Source organism: Lates calcarifer, linkage group LG5, assembly GCF_001640805.2.
Source record: "Lates calcarifer isolate ASB-BC8 linkage group LG5, TLL_Latcal_v3, whole genome shotgun sequence".
NCBI lineage: Eukaryota > Metazoa > Chordata > Actinopteri > Centropomidae > Lates > Lates calcarifer.
Window position 1 is genome coordinate 15,886,333 of NC_066837.1, and position 18,651 is coordinate 15,904,983.

Below are 18,651 nucleotides of genomic sequence, written 5' to 3' on the forward strand. Positions count from 1 at the left end.
TGAGAAAATCATGCAGTTAGGGTAGTTAATTTATTCCTTGTCTTCATTGAGTGAAGGAGCGGAGCGAGGAGGAAAGTAAAGGAGCGAGGCAGCATTGATTGTATGTATTTATCTCCCACTGGTCAGCAGTCTGGCTTGTTGCTGTGCACTGGAGGTCATTCTCCACATTGAATCCCCATTGATCTCCTCTTTAGAGCCTCCTGAGACACCTAGAGCTCCATTATAAGAGTGATCACACTCTCAAGTGTACATCAGTAAACACGTATGCACACCCATGAATAGAGAAATGCAAACTCATACTGTAAGTACATTAGCACATGGCCATGCACATCATTATGCATGTATAAACACACACATGTGCACATTTTTACAGCACAACCTCCCTTCACACACACACACTGATCGGTAGAAACCAAGTTTAATACTGCCTCTCTCTATAATTCCTTGTACTGTGCCTCCTAACTGCGTGTAAGAGCATGCGTTAATTCAGACATCATTTAATAAGACACGCAGCCAGACTGCCTTGACCACTCCATAGAAAGGTGCTGAAAGGCAATTACGCTGGGCAAATAGCCCTTCAGGCTCCAGGGGCCTAAGCCCTTCCATCCAGAGAAAGGAAAGAGGGGAGGGCAGACTCTAACCTCAACAGAGTTGAAGGAGAGTCACTTTGGATTAGACAGTACTCATAGCCCTTTAATACTGGTGTTGGTTGTTGATCTGATCTGAACAAGTCAACTTGCAACTCGAACCCATGACCGGCTTGACCTGAATTGAACACAGGTCTAACTGTAGAGCTTAGATAGACAGAGGTATCTTTACAAGTTTCATACAGGAGATGCATATGATTTTTTAAAACCAAATTCATTATTAATCTTTAACAATTAACAATTTAACAATTAATAATTAACTTTGATTCATATATGACTGTCCCAGTGTAAAGGTGCAGTTCATCCTGATGTCTCATATTTTCACGTGGAGACTTTCGTGAGATTTCTGCCACCAACCAAATATAGAGATGACCTGAATTCCATTTGCGTTACTCAAAGGATTTAAAAGCTAAACTTTGAGGGCTATTTTGACTTGTTATCACTTCTGATGTTGCTGTGGCCTATCTACACATTAAGCAGACCTAAGTATTACATTCACTCTCTTTTTAGCTTTGTTTTGGTCTCCACCAAATCCTGGTTAAATCCAGTTACACTGTTGTCAGCTGGTTTCATTGGAACTCCATTCTACTGAAGAAATTACACCTATAAAAATAGTTGATGTTGAGTTTGCATTTAAGCAGTATTATGTGTCAAACTACATTGACAGATTTCAGTAATTTCAGTCACTGAATGGTGACAACCTTTGATGTGAATGGGTCAAAAATGAAAAAGAGTCAAACATAGGTTGAAGTGTCTTCAGATCGTCATCGTATTCAGATGTGTTGTGCTAAAGTGCTATCAGTTCCTCCTCCGCCCATACACTCCAGGCTCCATTCACGAGGGATGCATTATGATCTGTTAAGCGGCTGGGAAACTTAAGAGAAGGCTGGCAAGTAGTACAGTAAAAGGCAAGAGGCATTTACAGTATGTAAGACTCAGCATATCAGATATTCTTCTAAAGGTAGAGATCAAGGTAGTCTTTATAGTGTCTATGTGAATTATTCTTTGGTCGACTGAAAAAGTAGAACCATTTCCACATATAGCAACTCTGCTGACATCTGTAATTTCAATGACACTGCTATATCCAGGACTAGCTCTTTAAGTATTCTCAAGGTTTGTGGCTCTTTTAGGTCTGAAAACATGCAGATACCATGGGTGGGGTGGTGGGGGAACAGTCATAATTGAGAACCGTGACAGCACAGATGGTGCTTTTCTTTTTCTTCCTTTTTAAAGTAATTTTGCAGAATTAATTATTGGAGGAAGATTAGTGGCTGTAAGTATCCCTTATGTCACAACAAAAAAGCGTTTATCATTAGAATGAATATTAAACGCATTGCAAATATGCCGAGGTATTTCATGTGACACTTCAAAAAAATCACATCACAGCTTGTCCAATAAATGTAGAGGGGGGGAAAGTACTCAAACCAGCATGTTTTTCTTCTTATAACACATGGGACCAAAGTTAAAAATCATGTGAAAAAAGACATTAAGAATGGCAGGAGGAGGAGGAGGAGGTGGAGGAAGAAGAGATGGGACCTACCATTGTTGCCGAAGTCCAGCGAGTATTTGACCACGTGGTAGTTATTCCACACGTAGAGCAGGTTGTCTCTCGGGTTGTAATCCACTGCTGCAATGTACTGGTAGGAATTGGGAAACTGTATGTTAACCGTCATCTCCTTGCTCTTATCAGTGTTGTACATGTAGTCAATTTTGTTCCCTGTCCCTTCGTTGTCGTCGTCTTCATAGACGGTTTTGACGACGTACAGGACTCCGCAGATCATGAAGGCATTGGAGGCAGAGCGTTTGTCGTAGCTAGTTTCCCAGGAGCCCTCGATGCGCAGGGTGTAGGGGTTGAGCTGGCTCACCACAATGCGTCCGTTGTTCTGCTCTGTTGCATAGATCACCCACAGTCCATTCTCGTCCACCGCCAGGTCTATGTCCGACTTTCCCCCCCAGCGGTATGGCGAGGTGTCGTGGTAGTTGGCGTTGGCAATGATGGCCTCACCGCTCTTGATGCGCGTGCGTAGATCGAACTTTACAATGTTTCGTGTGCGCTCCTTGTTGAAGAAGAGTGCGCCATCGTATACGACGAAGCCAGTCCCGTCCACACGATGAGGGAGTTTGTAGGTGGTGGTGGGACGGCCTGCGATGAAGTCTTCCTTCGACGAGTACTCTGTCAGCGTGTCCGTGCGGTATGGCGTCCAGGGCATGTAGTAGATCTTGTCTGAGGCCTGCAGCGGGTCTTTGCACCATGCACCAGACTGGTGGTCTGACTCAAACAGATGTTCACTTTGGTACACTCCTCGCAAAATGCCAGGGCACAGAAATACTGAGGAACAAATAACAACATTTTCACATTAGATTAGTTTTTATGCAGTTGCCGTAAAAAGTCAACTATTCTCTCTGGATTTTATGACAGCGCGTGTGAAATATTTGCCTCTTTTCATAAATGTTACACTGTGTTTTAACTTAACCTTAACCACCAGTGAGTGACGACGACATGATAGGCTTACTGTGTTGTGATTTGGATGTTGTATAGTCACTGTCATTCTTAAGCACAACAGTGTACGTCCTATTCAAAAGATAATACCCTGCTCTCACAGCTAAGAGAAAAAGAGAAAATGGCACATTTTGTTCTCCTTCCTTCCTTTCCCTCTATTCCCATTTCTCCCCCTCCCCTCCCCTCCCTGGCTCCTCATTAGTCTCATAGCTCTTTTTTCCCTTCTCTCCCTTCTATTTCTGTCAGAAACAACCAACTGTAGAACCAAACACTTCTTTTATCGCCTGCTGTTTCTGCAATTGTTACAATAATTCATTCCCCACTCTGTGCTCAGTATTCCCATCTTGGAATACTGGGGTCACATTTTATGAGTGATGTGGGAGATGCAGTAAATTCTGGGAAGCCAGTGCGACCGGAGTCATAGGGACCTTTGTAATTTAACTGGAATGTTGTCACATACACACGCACACACACACACACACAGCAGATACACAAAGGCGGGCCAGATGTGCATTGTGGTTTTCCCATTCTTCTCAGTAATATAATTCCAGATCCCACGCAAAGGCCCGGGAATATTGATTGAATTTTCATTGGCTATTCAAAGCACTGGCATAATTTTCATATCATGGGGAAGCATTTGAAATATTAAATGTCAATGTAATTCTCTGTTCATCGACTCGTCATAAAAATGTGCTCAACCCGTGGAGAGTTTGTTAAGTGACATTCTACGCGATACCATGGAATAATATGGGCCTAGAGTGTGTCTAATGAGAACCAGTGTTTCTAAATTGCCTCTATATGCTGAGATCAAGCTGTCTTAATATAGCTGCAGTGACTTTGAAAGAGATGTCATTCTGCCATGAGGTACAAAACGCTTCAGGCACTGGCATCAAAAAGTGACACCCAACCCCGGATTTTGAGCATGAGTGCATGTGTGAACGTGAGCCCGCTTGCTTCACACTTACCTTTTTGTTCCACTTCTGCACGAGCCATAGGCGAAACATTTGAAGAAAAAAGGAGAGACAGAGAGAGAGAGAAAGAAAGAGATAGAGACAAGAGACAAAAATAGATTAATGATGCAATAATAAGGAAATCATGATAATACAATCTCAGATCTCCATAATCGTTCTCATATTTCATCCTAACCTTGTGAGAGTGCCAGGATGCTCTCCATGTGTGATTGGTAATAACATTACGTAAGCGTCTGAGGAGACTGCGCTGCAACAGGGAAGCTATCTGACAGTAATGCATCTCACATATGTCACACACACACACACACACACACACACATATGGGGGAACAGACACAAAAGTGCCATGCAGACGCAGAGAGAGAGAGGGAGAGCCAACACACAAGACCATGACACGACATTGCAAAAACACACACATACTCATAGAACCCATGGTGGTCCTATCCCTAGTGTGGGACAAAATTCAGCGATAGAAAATGACCTGAGATAATGAGCTCTTTAATGTATGCTAATAGCAACAGAGCAATGAAAACCAGAAAATTGATTTGATTACTGGGATTGCATTTCAGTGGACCAGCCAAAACTGCCACATTAAAATCCTTTCTGATGCACAGTGGGTGAGCTAATGCTTTGTGTATGTCACCTACTCTGTGTGACTCTGTGTATGAGTGTGCGAGCATCTGCGTGTGGAGGTGGAAGCATACTGAATGCGCCGGTTTGCCTCAACCGCCAATGCCAGTTCCCTGTCTATTATATTCAAAGCGTTATCCTTAAGAGTTTCAACGGAGAGCTGTTCATGACGCCCCGCAATGAAAAGTGCACACTTGCTCGGAGCCTCTTAAACATATGAATTCCATTCCACCTTGCTCCCTGGGGGGACTGAGTGGAATGTGAACATGGCAGAAACCTAATCCTGCAGGCAGTGCCCTTGTGTCTCAAGACCGTTAGAGACCTGCTGAATGGAACTGGTCCCCCGGGAGAAGAAATGAGGAAAGGAGAGGAGAGGAGAGGAGAGGAGACAAGCAGAGTCCTCAAAGGAAAAACATTTGGAAGGACTTTCAAATGGCACATGTTTATATATAGCACAAGAGCACTACATATTGCACAGTACATGCATAAATTCTTTAACACATTAAAGCCAAATCTCATCACCAGCCACAAGACATACACAAGCACATGTGACACACAGAGATGTATGGACACACACACACAAGCAACCATTAAATCCTAGGCTCATGAAAAATGCATGGTAACTGGTGCGGCTTAGCACAACTCCCGATAAATAAGCAATCTCTGGAAGGAGATCGTGTTAAACCTAAAACAAGTGTGTATATGCGTGTGCGCGTGCGTGTGTTTGTGTGAGTGTGCTGTTACGAGTTAAGATATAAAACGGTTCACCACAAGGAATCAGTTCCCTTGTGAGAAAATCTAGGAAAGAGAGCAGATAGTGTGTCTAAACAGAGATGTGTGTGCGATGGAACAACAGATATCGATATAAACAATACAAAGAGACACATTGCGGTTGAGGAGACGGGGATTAATGACACCGAACAACAAGGACTGCACATCACCTGAGGCTCTCATACAACCTCCCAGACACAGAAGAAAAACATGCATGAGTTCAAGGTTGCCAGCAACTAATAGATTTCAAATGAAAAAGTGTGGCGGCAACAAGTATACCAAATGGCACACAAAATGTCAAACAAATGTCATTCAATTTCTACTGCTGCTCGTTGTTTCACTAGATTAACGGATGCCTCTGTTAGTGAGCTCATTGCACATCTTTTTTTTTTTTTTGAAGCATCTGTTTTTAATCTCCATGACAAGGGCTGGAAATGAAAGTTTTACACAAATCGCAGTCATTCATCTTTCAATGCACAGGACTTGACAGAGTGAATAGGTAGGTGAGACATTTGTTGAAACCTCAAGGTTTTGTCAAGGTTGGGCTCAAGCATGCACAATGACGCAAAAGATGAAAGGTCTTTTGTACTAATTCAGACACTGAGAGTGGCCATAGGAAGAAGAGAAAAAATATGGGAGATGACAGCTTGCTGGAAAACGTCCTTGTTTCCACAAGAACGTCAACAAGGAAACATCTTCTCTCAATCTTATGCTCGTGACTGAATGCAGAGGTGCGGCATGTTATCTGTTCTGTATCTTTGATCATTTGCAAAACCACTTAGACTGCACTACTGAATAGTTAGTGCAGCAGCTACAGAAGAAAAACTAATTTTGCCAATTCATTCCTTCCTCAAAGAAAGGCTTTGAGTGAATATTAGGGAACAATAGCAGAACAATCACACTAACAGCAATGCTGTTTCACATTCATTGAAAATCATCTAAATATTCATTAATATCTGCGTGAGTATCTTCTCAATTTTCAAAATTTCTGTAATCACATGAACAGCCCTGACACTGTGCCTTGTGTGCCTTCTCTGTCTTTCTCCCTCTTTCTTTCCATTTCTATTTCTCATACACATACCACACACACACACACACACAGACAGAAGCACTGTTAATACAACAGTGCTGCGGTGTAAAGATAATTAGCATTTTTATTGAAAACGTATGGTTTATTAAGGAGGTATTCGTCGAGAAGGAAAGGCAGTATGTGCGTTCATGAGGGTGTGTAATGTGTGTGTATGAGTGGGGCATGGGCACAATAGCGTGCGTGTTTCTGCAGACAACGAGTGGCGACAGCAGCCTTACCACTATTATCTCTGATCTCCAATCAGCTCAGGCGGCTGAAGCCCAAGGTCATTTATGGACACAGACGTTGTCATCTCTCTCTCTCTCTCTCTCTCTCTCTCTCCATTATTCTCTTCTTTCTCTCCGTCCTCTCATCCTCACCTGCCATTCTATTTCGTCATTTCATGCTGTGCCTCTTCCCTCGTTCATCCTCTCTGTTACGTCCTCTGTATTTCTACCACTCCCCCCCAACCTAACCCAAACCCTGTCCACCTCTCACACTGTGTCTTTTATCAGTTAATTTATTCTTTCTGTTCCTCGTCTGCTGGCCTCGTCTAACCTATTTCTCTCTATCTCTGTTTCAGCTGTCGCTCTCGCTCCCTCACTCCCTCACTCCCTCACTCTCGTCTCTCTCCTTCTGTCTTTTTGGTTGCTTTCCATCTTCCCTCACTCTCTCTGGGAAACACAAAACAACGCCTGCATATGTGTACACACAAACACACACAGACATATACTGTACATGAACATACAGACACACACACACACACACACACACACACACAAACACACAAGGACAGAATCCTAGCTGTGAGCAATTGTTTCCACACATACACATACACATCCTCACACACAAACAGACCTTCTCATGTCATCATGATGAAGTTATTCCAAGGGTCCAATCTGACAGAAGTCTTTAATTGGACAGACAAGAAGGTGATTTTATCTTTTAATTAGCTTTCCTACGGAGCCAAGTTCTATTGTCCAAAATAGACTGCATGGGTATTGCATAACATATCATTGGCTTTTCTGATTAATACACTAAATGTGGTAGTAGGCTAATTGCTTCATAACGTCAGTTGGAGAGTCAGGGTCTACTGCATGAAGATGAGGGAACGGATAGGTATAATCCTGAGTGTTCCTGCCTTTTTTTAATGGAAGAACATGAATGAAACAATACATATCTTCAGATATCTTTTTTTGCAGCATATAGCGCATTTGTATAGATTAAATGTATCCGTGTATGAGAGCCGCCTTGGAGAAACGCTTTGTTCGGTAGTGGGCTAATGTATGGATATTTATAGTCTGCCTGCAGTGCTATGAGCAAGTATACACAGGTGGCTAATTACTGCCATAGCTAGCTGGCTAGTTTGGCACACGACTGCCACACACTCATACCAGAGAGAGTCAGAGAGGGAAAAGTGAGAGAGCACTTGATTTTAGCATTGGAAAACAGCCAAAAACCTGCAGTGCAGGGAGGAGAGATGAAGAGTTGTGAAGGTAGTGCAAGCCAAAAATCCTCAAGAAAAAAAAAAGGAAGCGAGGTGGAGGGAGAAAATTTCCCTGAAAACTGAACCGTGCATAATTTAATTACCTGTTCTACAACCCACTTTGAGATTTGTTTACAATATCAATGTAGTGGGAAACATACCAGCTCTGCCTGAACATCATTGTTCAGGAGAGGTGCATTTACAGTATGAATCAGCGTCTTAGAGCTCAGCTTATTTTCTCTTGTTGCAATAAGTTTGTGATTAGCAACAGCTGGCCTCAGAAGTGATCGCTAGGGGTCAGGTGTTTACACTCAACAACCATCACCACCAGCGCGCTTCATGTCAAGGGAGACATCCTTGGGTTATGGATGTCCCTTGATGTTACAGTCATTTGAGTACACTGAAACCAACCCAGCCTTTGAATGTAAATACGATGATTTGTTAGTTGTTGTGAGGCTTGCAAGTGTTTTAGGAATGCGACAGTTTGAGTACACTGTCATATATTTCAGAAAACAAGCCTCTTTTCATTGATCCGTCTTGATTTATGGCAACATTTTGGAGATATTTCACCGCTTTATGTCTTACAAAATGTATCTTTCACTGCTGACAGCATTGATTTGCCATGTCAAGCACGTCAGCTTGATCGTAGACGGCTGGATCTCTGGCCTGAATGTCAGCGAACAGGAGTATCTTGTTCTAAGGTTCAGACATTATTACACCTTTCAAAGAAAATTGATCTCATAAATATTTGAAAGATGTGATATGAGGGTTCTATGAAGGGTCCAGCTGCATAAAGTGTGGAGTCATGGTATCCAAGGGCTTGTTTCACCTTTACACAACATATTTTTTTCTCTGCAACGTTGTGCAACATTTCTCAAGGCTAAACACACCCACAGGAGCCAGGTGGTGTATCAGAGTGCTACCTGATCCAGCCTGAACACTTAGTCAGTACATAGAGACTGCTAATATACTGTCAAAGGCTCTCTCACTCCCTTTTTTTTCTCCAATGCTTCATATCTCTCTCTCTCTTTATGTCCCTCCCTCTGTTAGCTGAGCTCTCTAATGACTTTGGTTTCAGATGCTGTCTATTTTTGCGGGGCGAAACGTTACCCTGACGGACCCATTGTTTATCAGATCACCACGCAACTCATCTCCCTGTGCACTCCTTTTTCCTGAGCTACTGTTTGTTCTCTGTACTGTTGTAGCGATGAATACATGAAATGAGTGGTGCTGTATTTTCACACAGTTATATCAAAGATAAACACAGAACATGCAGAGTTTCAAATGAATGGAAGAGTGAAAACACTGACCAACGCTCTGTTTTGATGCCTCTGTGTGAGTGTGTGTGGTGTGTGAGTGTGTGCGCACGCGCCTGGTGGGGCATTAAGCAGGTATCAGGTTGTGTTTCCATCTGCTCCAGAGAGGGCTCTGATAGTCTTATTATTTAATCTGCTGGTCATTCTAGACGCCAGGCAAGAGCCGTTTAGCCAGACATAATTGAATGCTTCAGTGAGGGAGATCACCTTGGCTGTCTGAATGGACCGTGGTGCCAAGGCTGCACACTCAGCGACGTATGCACAAGGAGGAAATATGCATAAAGTTCAAAATATTTGTTCCAGTCAGTCAAATTAGTGGCAGAGCTCCTATCTGGCACACATTTCTTATTGTAGGAAGATGAAAAAGTTGTCAAAAAAAGTTGAATATTCTAATTTAAAAGTTTCCATAATACACATAAAACAAATTCTGATTCTGACAAATACTCCAGTTACTCATTTCACTTCAAATGTCTTCAAAACAAGTCCACTTTTTCAACTATTTTTGGCAAAAGTAAGACTGACAGACAAGATTAAATTGGCTTTTTTCGCTGTAAATAAACGTAATTGCCATGTGAACAAAATAATTTTGAATGCCTCTTATGATAATAAAGTAACTAGTGAGAGGGAAAGGAAGCACTAAGCAAATCACTTGAGATTTAGCTTTCTTCATGAAACAGACACAACAACTGCTTTTTAGCTTTGCCTTTGGACAAAGCCTCTGGTGTGAAATAAACATCAAGGACAAATAGATTTCTTTAATCCACGGCTCCAACCTGAACCCTGATGTATTTATTATGCAGTGAGCCATAACCTAGATTTTGGGGGAAAACAATGATAGTAGGAAAAAAAAGGAAAAAAAAGGGAAAAAGGAAAAAAAAAAGGGCGGGGTTTCACAGTTTTTGGGTTACAACCACCTCCCAAGAATGTTTCAGTTCAGTAAATATGACCTCCCAGTCTGTTATCACATGGTCAAAGGTCATATCACCATCTGTCATCGTTTGAGCCCATCCTTCTTTCTCATCCTTCCTCCCTCTGACTTTCCCAGAGAGCTGTGTCATCTTAGCTTCCCGTATGATCTTACTCTGGCACTCAAATTACTGATGTTCATTTTTGATTAAAACTGCATGTTGTTGTTGATAAGTCAATTTAAAAAAACTGCAGGCCTTTCATAATCTAAGTTAAAGATACAAATATGCATGAAGATCTTAAAATTAGATGATTTTAAAGACTTAAAGTCAGTATTTTAGGCACAATCACTAATATATATGTGAATGAATAATGTTACAAAGATAAGACACAGCGTACTTTAATGGCTAGTGGTAGTGTCATTACATAGATGAGAGATCAACTTGAACCTAGACGAGAAGAGTACTTACTGTAAGGGACACACTCATACTGGACTTCCAGGTATTTGTATGTGCCCGGGCAGGGGTCAGGGAAGACGTCAGGCCCAGCCACCACCGCACACTGGGTACGATTGTTGCATCTGCAGGGACAAGATGGGTAAAATGAGGCAGATACGTTAGTCGGACACATCCAAACACAAAATATATGCTCTCAAACACCTGCTTCATGTATATGTTTTTGAAGTCCAAAGCACTCCATGATGCAGCACACAGAACCAAACATACATATTGAGTTGCATTATATCCACTCATATAATTCACTGCATTCACCATAACACTCAAGAGTCATTTTTGCTTAAGGACCCTTTAGACTGACAAGAGAGCAGACAATATGTCCTTACTGGTACACCTGGAGTGAACGTTACACTAATAGAATCATTGAGTTCAGCTGTACACGAGGTGATCCACAATGGCTACTGAAGAGCTGTTGTGCAAGGACACTTGTACTGTGCATGTGTACGTGTGTGTTTGTGTGTGTGTGTGTGTGTGTGTGTGTATGTGTGTACAACAACCTAAGGCTTTAAGAGTGTTTTGCCCCAGACTCCACATAATTAATTCTAATCAGAGGGGCCCTCTCCTCTGACACACTAAGAGTAAGTATTTCTCACTGTTATTAACACAGGTTATGTAAGGAACCACATTATGTACATGCACTATATGTCTCTCAGGGTTTGTGTTTGCATGCGTGTGCCTGTGGTTATAAAAATGCACAAAAATACACACATGACATTTATGTGTAAGTGTTTCTAATTAACCATGCTAAGACTTCACAACCAAAGATGATTTGTTAGGGGACAGTTGGAGCCCATATATCATCATGATAGATAGATGTAACATAAAATGCTATCCCGCCACTTTATCTCAATGGCATTTCCTGGTTTGAGTAAATTATTGAAATAAAGTGAATGAAGAATATATTATGTGCAAGAATAGGGACAAAGGACGCATGAGGAGAAAAGGCTTATTTTAAGAAAGGCTGATGAGCCATTTCTCCTCTCATCTGAGTATCTCCTTTCAATTAGTACAACTGTTCTGTCTCTCCCTCTTTCCCTCTCTGCACACCTGTCAAACAGGCGACATTTACATTAAAAACATTCAGATTCTCCCATTGAGATATTTTTAATGAGCATGCCAAACCCCTCAAGTCTTTTCCTACAGTATCACATTCGACAATTTGCATAATGAAATATGCATGAGGGCTAATTTAATTTTTATTCAATATTCAGATATAACACACAGAACTAATGCAGGCTACAGAGAACTACCTACTGTGACATATATTGTTGTCTCTTGCTGGCCAGTGGGTCTGTGGTCAAGTGAGGGGTTACTGGAGTTTAAAAGGTTTAAAACTCTATGTGTTGCAATGTCTGTCATATTCTAATAACAATACCCGCCAGTCTTCTCTCCTCTCCCCCCTCCCCTTTTTTCTCGCCTCTGTGCTTTTTAATTTCTTGCCCCGGTGCCTTCATCATCGGTCACCTGTCATCAGTGCAAGTTGTGGACTTGGGGTTTGGGGGTGGAGGGGACACAAAACTGACACAGCGCCACAACTTTGCTCACAACAGCCACCGATGGATGGACACGACTGGCTGGCCCACAGTGGTGAATCAGAATGGGGAGCCTCATTTTTAATGACCTCACATGTTTGCTAAGCGCTAAAAACCTCCCACCAGTTATGATGTCATTGCCATCACACTGGGAGATGAAGACAAGCGATTAGACCTGCTACCTGTTTCGCTCAGAACTTTGGTCTCTAATGTACTGCCACAGGCTCAAGGGTAGGATTAATTATTTCCACGCACAAACTTTGAGGATAAGAACCCTGAACTCTGGTAATGCCAGGAAACGCCAGGGGTTTTATAAAGAAGAAATATAGAAATAGCTCATCTGTAAAAGAAGAGGATATATCCAACTGACACCAAAAATACTAGTGATTTGGGCAGAGAAACTAAATGTAATCAAAAAGTCACTGTACAAAGTCAACAGAATGCATAAATAACTGAAATATAATACATTAAAAAAGCCCCAGTGCAGGGTACAGGTGGTATAGAAGAAAGAAAAGATGCAAATGTATTTGAGAGAGCAAAGGGGAGAAAATTTTGTTTTTGCACAAGCTGTGTGTGAGTGTGTGTGTGTGTGTGTGTGTGTGTGTGTGTGTGTGTGTGTTTATTTCTGCTTTATGATACTGCAAAAAAAGCCTCTGTTCTCTGGGCTTTCACGGCTGAGTCATAAAACGCTGAAGGTTATTAACTGGTATTTTAAATAGAGGGTATAGTGCAAAGATTTGACATAATCTCTTGCGCGCTCTATCTCTTTGCTATCACTCCTTCTTTCTCTGTCTATTTCTGTCTGTGCTACCTTTCTTTTTCTTCTCCCCATACTCTCTAAGCCAAGATAATAAACCAATTTCTTTCTCCAGCCTTTGTCTTCATCCCTCCAACCAAGGAATTATTCCCCTCCGTTCCTCTTTCTTTGTCTCTCATTCCCACTGTCTGTTTTTTTTTCTGTCTGTTTATCTATCTTAAACCCACTTAGCTGCAGTTTCTAAAGTCACACCCAGATATATGTGGTAGGCCTCTTATTGCTGGCTTCTCTCTCCCTCTGTCTGCCTTCTCTCCTTCCTTAATATCTTCCTCATCCCTGCCTCCCTCAGGGCGTCATCTCTAGCCTCCCTCTGTTTCTCCCTCGATCCCTCCATCCTTAGTAAAGCCTGTGCTGACGTCACCATTCTGTCTGAGCCAGTAGTCTGAGTCAGATCCAAAAAAGACTCCCTTATGTCCCCAGTACCTCCAGCTCCCTCTCTCTCTCTCTCTCTCTCTCTCTCTCTCTGTTACCCTCGTTCCCTCTCTGCCAATGTGTTTATCCAGCAGCCTAACGAAACATAAAAACATCAGCAAAAATTCCCAATCCACATCCTCTCTGCATTCTGACCCACGATGAATGTAGATGCAGAACATGCACATATGCCCCCCCACCCACACACACACACACACACCCACACACACACACATAAACACACCTTTGTAACCTACTGCTCTTTTTTCATACTTTCAAACACCAAAAATGGCTCTATGGTTTTCTTGCGTGTTCTTAGTGTTGGCAGAAAAGCTCCTTTTTTTTTAATTAGCATGGCCACATCAAAACAAGGCAGTGGCCTGGATACCGCCTTGCCTGCTGGCTTTCTTCCCTTCAATGTGCAACTCTCTCTCACACACACACAAACGCAAACACACAAACAAACTATTCACTAACAAAGCCGAGCTGTGGCAGGCAGGGAAAGAGAAAGCTGCGATGCTGCAGTGGGTGCTGCTGCTGTTGTTATTGTCTCTGATGTTTTTCACTTTGTTTGGCAGACCTCCCTTCTCTCCGTCTCTGTCTCTCCATCTCTATCCCTCATATAAACATAACTGACTGACTGATGATTTGATGAGGCTGACGCTGGTTGATGAAGTGTGTGTGTGTGTGTGTGTGTGTGGGTATGTGCTAGCACATGCATGTGTCTGTGAGGCAGATGTAAAACGGAATAAATATTTGTCAGTCTGTGTGTGTGTGTGCATGCGTGTGTGTGCGTCCGCCTGCATGTGTGTATGTGCTCGAGTGCAGATGTGTTTAAGAACTATATAATTACAGAGCAAGTGAGAGCTGGGAACTAATCCTCACAAGTTGAAAGAGGTGTCTGAGAGTGAGTGACGCACAAAGCCTCGGCACAGTCCTCTGGAATCAACATTCAAATACAGTCGAACCATTCCACAACGCTGTCTGTGTCATCTATGACGCTCTGTGAACATGCTTAACACATACATACTTCCTGGAATTGTGTCTGTATCCTACAAACACACACACAAACACATACACACACAGTAGACTGTGCTGCCACACAAACACTCCTGAGCAGAACTAGAACTTTATCCACATACAGAGCTTATACAGCACTGGCAGTACAATATATTAACATACATTTAAATTATGTATAACTGTGTGTATAATTAGTGTTCAGCTGTAACTTCAATATTGATTTATATCAAACTGCCGCTGTATAATATGCAAAACTGCAAAAAAAAAAAAAAAAGTACACCCACACATTAGAACAATTTAATATGTTGCTCAAAGACACTTTCACATGTGGACAGGAGGTGTCAAGGATTGAACCACTAACTCCACAGTTAATGACCAACATGCCCAAAAATTGAAGCTACAACCAGTATAATGTTCATTATTGAGCTGAATGGAAATACAAAGTTTGATAAAGATCAAATAATATTTTCCTCAGGTAATTTGACAACAACTGAACCAACCATGTGACAACTGAAGAAATTCCACTTGCTGATGAAGACCGTGAGATGTGTCCTAAAGCTCCAGAAAAAGCTAGTAAGTAGACCTTGAGATGACAAATTGACAATATTTTGTCAACTCCAAATATTCCCTATTATGCCTCAGGTCTTCAAGAGTCATGAGTAATTCGGTAATTTGCAGTCATTATGTTAACTCAGTGCAATCTCGCTTTCAGCATTTCCTGAACCTGTCTTAAAAATGCAGCCTCTTCCTGGGTTTTTCCAAAAAAATTACCATTGACAAAGGCTTTGTTCCAAGACAAGACAAGAAGGTTTTTAGTTATTAGTGCTGTTACAAATATCAGGGGATTTTGGATGAGGTTGCCTTACTTTTGGAACAGAACTGGGAAGTTCCAGGTTCACTTTGGTCTGCCGAAAGACGATAGCAACAATCTGACCATTTAAGCACTCCTGCAGTGATGATGCTAAATGACAATGATTTATCAGTGTCAAATGTTTCAATTTACTTCACAACTACTACAGAGTAAAGTACTAAGTGTCTGTTTTACTGTGTAGGAAGTAGTGAATTGATTTTGGACACAGCTAAGATGTTTTCTTTACTTTTTCTTAGTTTTTACATTTTTATTTTTACATTTTCAAGGAGAGAGCTTACTATCCCTCCACTACTTTGCAACAGCTTTCATAACTGCATTACTGAGCAGTTTTTTGGCTTCTCTTTTCACACCAGCAGGAACATTGATGGTTCAGAATATTGAGAAATCTCTTGGTGGAGCTCCTTCTGAGAGTTGTGCAATGGTCGGAACATGCAATATGGACTCATGGTGCGCATAATGTCACCATCTTATTTTTCTCGGCTTGTTCACCCACACTGTGAGGTAACTTGCAGAAAACAGACTGGAAAAAACATTTTCTGCTTTTGACAGTTGGACTCACACATAAACCCAGAATAAGGCAGACTGTGGAGGAGATGGTGGGGATGGTTGGGCTAGCTCAACACACACAGAAATTATCTGAAACAAAAACACAACCAGTGGAAGGTAAAGGAGTTGCAGGAGATGTAAAACTGCATAGTTATATTATATTTATGTATCACATAAATGTGTTGGTCTTATGTTTAATCAAGAATATGTTTTGTTCACTTTCAGTGGTGTCTAAAATGTAGTGACCTTTAGAATTACTTCTTTGTAAATCCCATGTTTCCTCCACTGTTTACTGTTATTTCATTTTGCTGCAGTTCAATAGGAAATAAAAAAAATATGTTTACGAAGCATATAGTTCCACAAACAATCACAGTAAACACAACTTGACAAGAATTATTGCTAGATAATACCACTATAAATTACATTATATCAGTCATCCAAATTATCCATAAAAATAGATTGAATCTAGTATTGTAAAAATGCTCCTTCCGTAAGCTTAAAAATATTTCCCCTGGTAAGGAAAAAAGTGATAGATTTTATAAGCTGGTAACACATTCTGAAAAGAAATTAAATTGAAATCCCCAAACTGGGAAAAATTAAGCAGAGGGAGTTGAGCAGTTGGAAAAACATAAAATAAAAGACAGTTTGTGAAAATAACAAAAGGAAAGGGGAAGAGATGATTTTCACAGGGCTCTTTATGTCCTGCGGGAGTTCAGGAAACCCATTTGACAGCAGACAGGAGCGTAGTTACTGTATCTCGCTACAGGATAAAAAGCTGTTAGGCTGGCCATACACTCTCTCTCTATCTCTCTCGCTCTTTCTCTCTCTCTCTCACAGACACACACACACACACACACCACATATGAGATTCTCCCGCTACTGGCCTCGTTTCAGATTTATTAGCTCCCTGATGTGGTTATACACACATATACAGTAGGTTGTTTGGAGATGGACAAATGGAGTGATGGGAATGGATGTCGAACGGGAAGAATAAAAAGCGGAGGAAAGTGAGGAGAGGGGTGCAGAGGAACTGGGATGTAGTAAGTAATTGAAGAATGATGCAGGGATTGTGATTGACAGGGGTAAGAGAAGAGGAGCAAGACAGACAGGTGTCTGCGTGTGTGTGTGTGTCTGTGTGTGAGTAAATCTGTGTATATGTCTACCATGGGGTATAGTGAAGCAGATGCATCACATCCTGTGCCAGCACCACCGTACCACACTTAAAGTAAGAAATGACAGATCTGTCCTCTCTTGCTCTTTCTCCCACACACAAACACACACACACGCAAACACTAATACACTTCTTGGCGGTCCCTGCGTGTCTGTCAGCTCTCGAACAGCCTGTCAGACAAGCCACAGGTAAAATAATGTTGTTTTCCCTACTGGGAAAAAGCTTTGAAATGTGTTGCATTATTAATATTTGGCTGGAGGATGTCACTCTCCCCCATTTTTCTCCCATTCTTTCTGAGCATGTCATGTATATGCTGTGTGTCCACTATGTAGCTTCTGTCAAACGAACCGTATACCTGACATTCTCATGCACACACTTGGGGAATATGAATTGTTGCCTGAAAGCGGTAGAAAACTCATAGCAAGATGATCTAGGCCCACTCATGTCAAGTGTACTTGAACAGTTAATAAAAATTAGTTTCTGTCTCTAAGCCAACAAATTGCAATCAAGTCAATAAAATCTCCCGCTCGCTCCAGCACATTTTGGTGAACATATAAAAGATGTTTTTTAAAAAAATCAAGATGGTTGCAAGCATGATCTGTGCATACAGAGGATCAGCTGCATGCAAATGGAAAACAGTGCATACATTTCTTCACCCTATATAATGCCTGTGATAGTTTTGATGATATGAAAAAAATGCATTGAATGTGAAATACATTGAGAAAGTTGTGAATAATCCAACTTGTATATGACTGCTAGAGATGTTTTTTTTTTTTTTAGGTTAATATGAAATGAGTGTAAATCCTAACTGGATGAAACTTAGATATGTGATGCTTGTTAATTCAGCCTTTAAAAAAGACCTTTTGTTCTGTAGTTTTTTTCTATATTTTTGGGGGGGATTATAAACTGTTTAACAAGTAACAATGAGCTTAATAATATTGTATATCTTATCGTACACAGTGGCACACACATAATGTACACAAGCACTTTATGCCCTCTATCTCGCAAGCAGGCTGACAGCCAAGTACAGTTTTTGAGCTCCGCCATCTCTCCTCTCCTCTCCTCCCCTTTCCTCTTCCACTGGTTACCATGGCAACTTCCACGTCGTCCGATTCCAGGACACACTCAGGGAGTCTTCCTCCTGATTCCACCTAGCAACATTCCTCTGCTGGTATCCCTGTGTTTCTCTCTGCCTTACATCTGTGTGTGCATTTCTCTATGTGACACCTCTTTCTCCACAGTTTAATCCAAGACCACCTGCTTGCACAAACTCCAAATCCTCATAAAAGCTAAAAGACGAGTAGCATTTCAGACAGCTGGGCTGTCTCTCCTGGTCGGTGAAAAGCAGAGGAGCGTGTAAGACACCATCGCCGTCAAGACGACGAAGCCACGCCAAACCGAGATGCTGTCTCGTGGGATTTAGTCAACCTCACCTCACGGTGCACAAAAAAATGCATGCTGTTGTGTGTACGC

At 41.6% G+C, this 18,651-nt stretch overlaps 1 protein-coding gene across 1 annotated transcript in view; it reads right to left on the reverse strand.

The window, feature by feature from the left end:
* adgrl3.1 (adhesion G protein-coupled receptor L3.1) overlaps positions 1-18,651 on the reverse strand; it is an 87,075-nt gene that overhangs the window by 48,822 nt on the left and 19,602 nt on the right. The window contains 3 exon segments of the mRNA XM_018695561.2: positions 2,188-2,976; positions 4,113-4,127; positions 10,766-10,875. Coding sequence (XP_018551077.2) covers positions 2,188-2,976; positions 4,113-4,127; positions 10,766-10,875 — 914 coding nt within the window.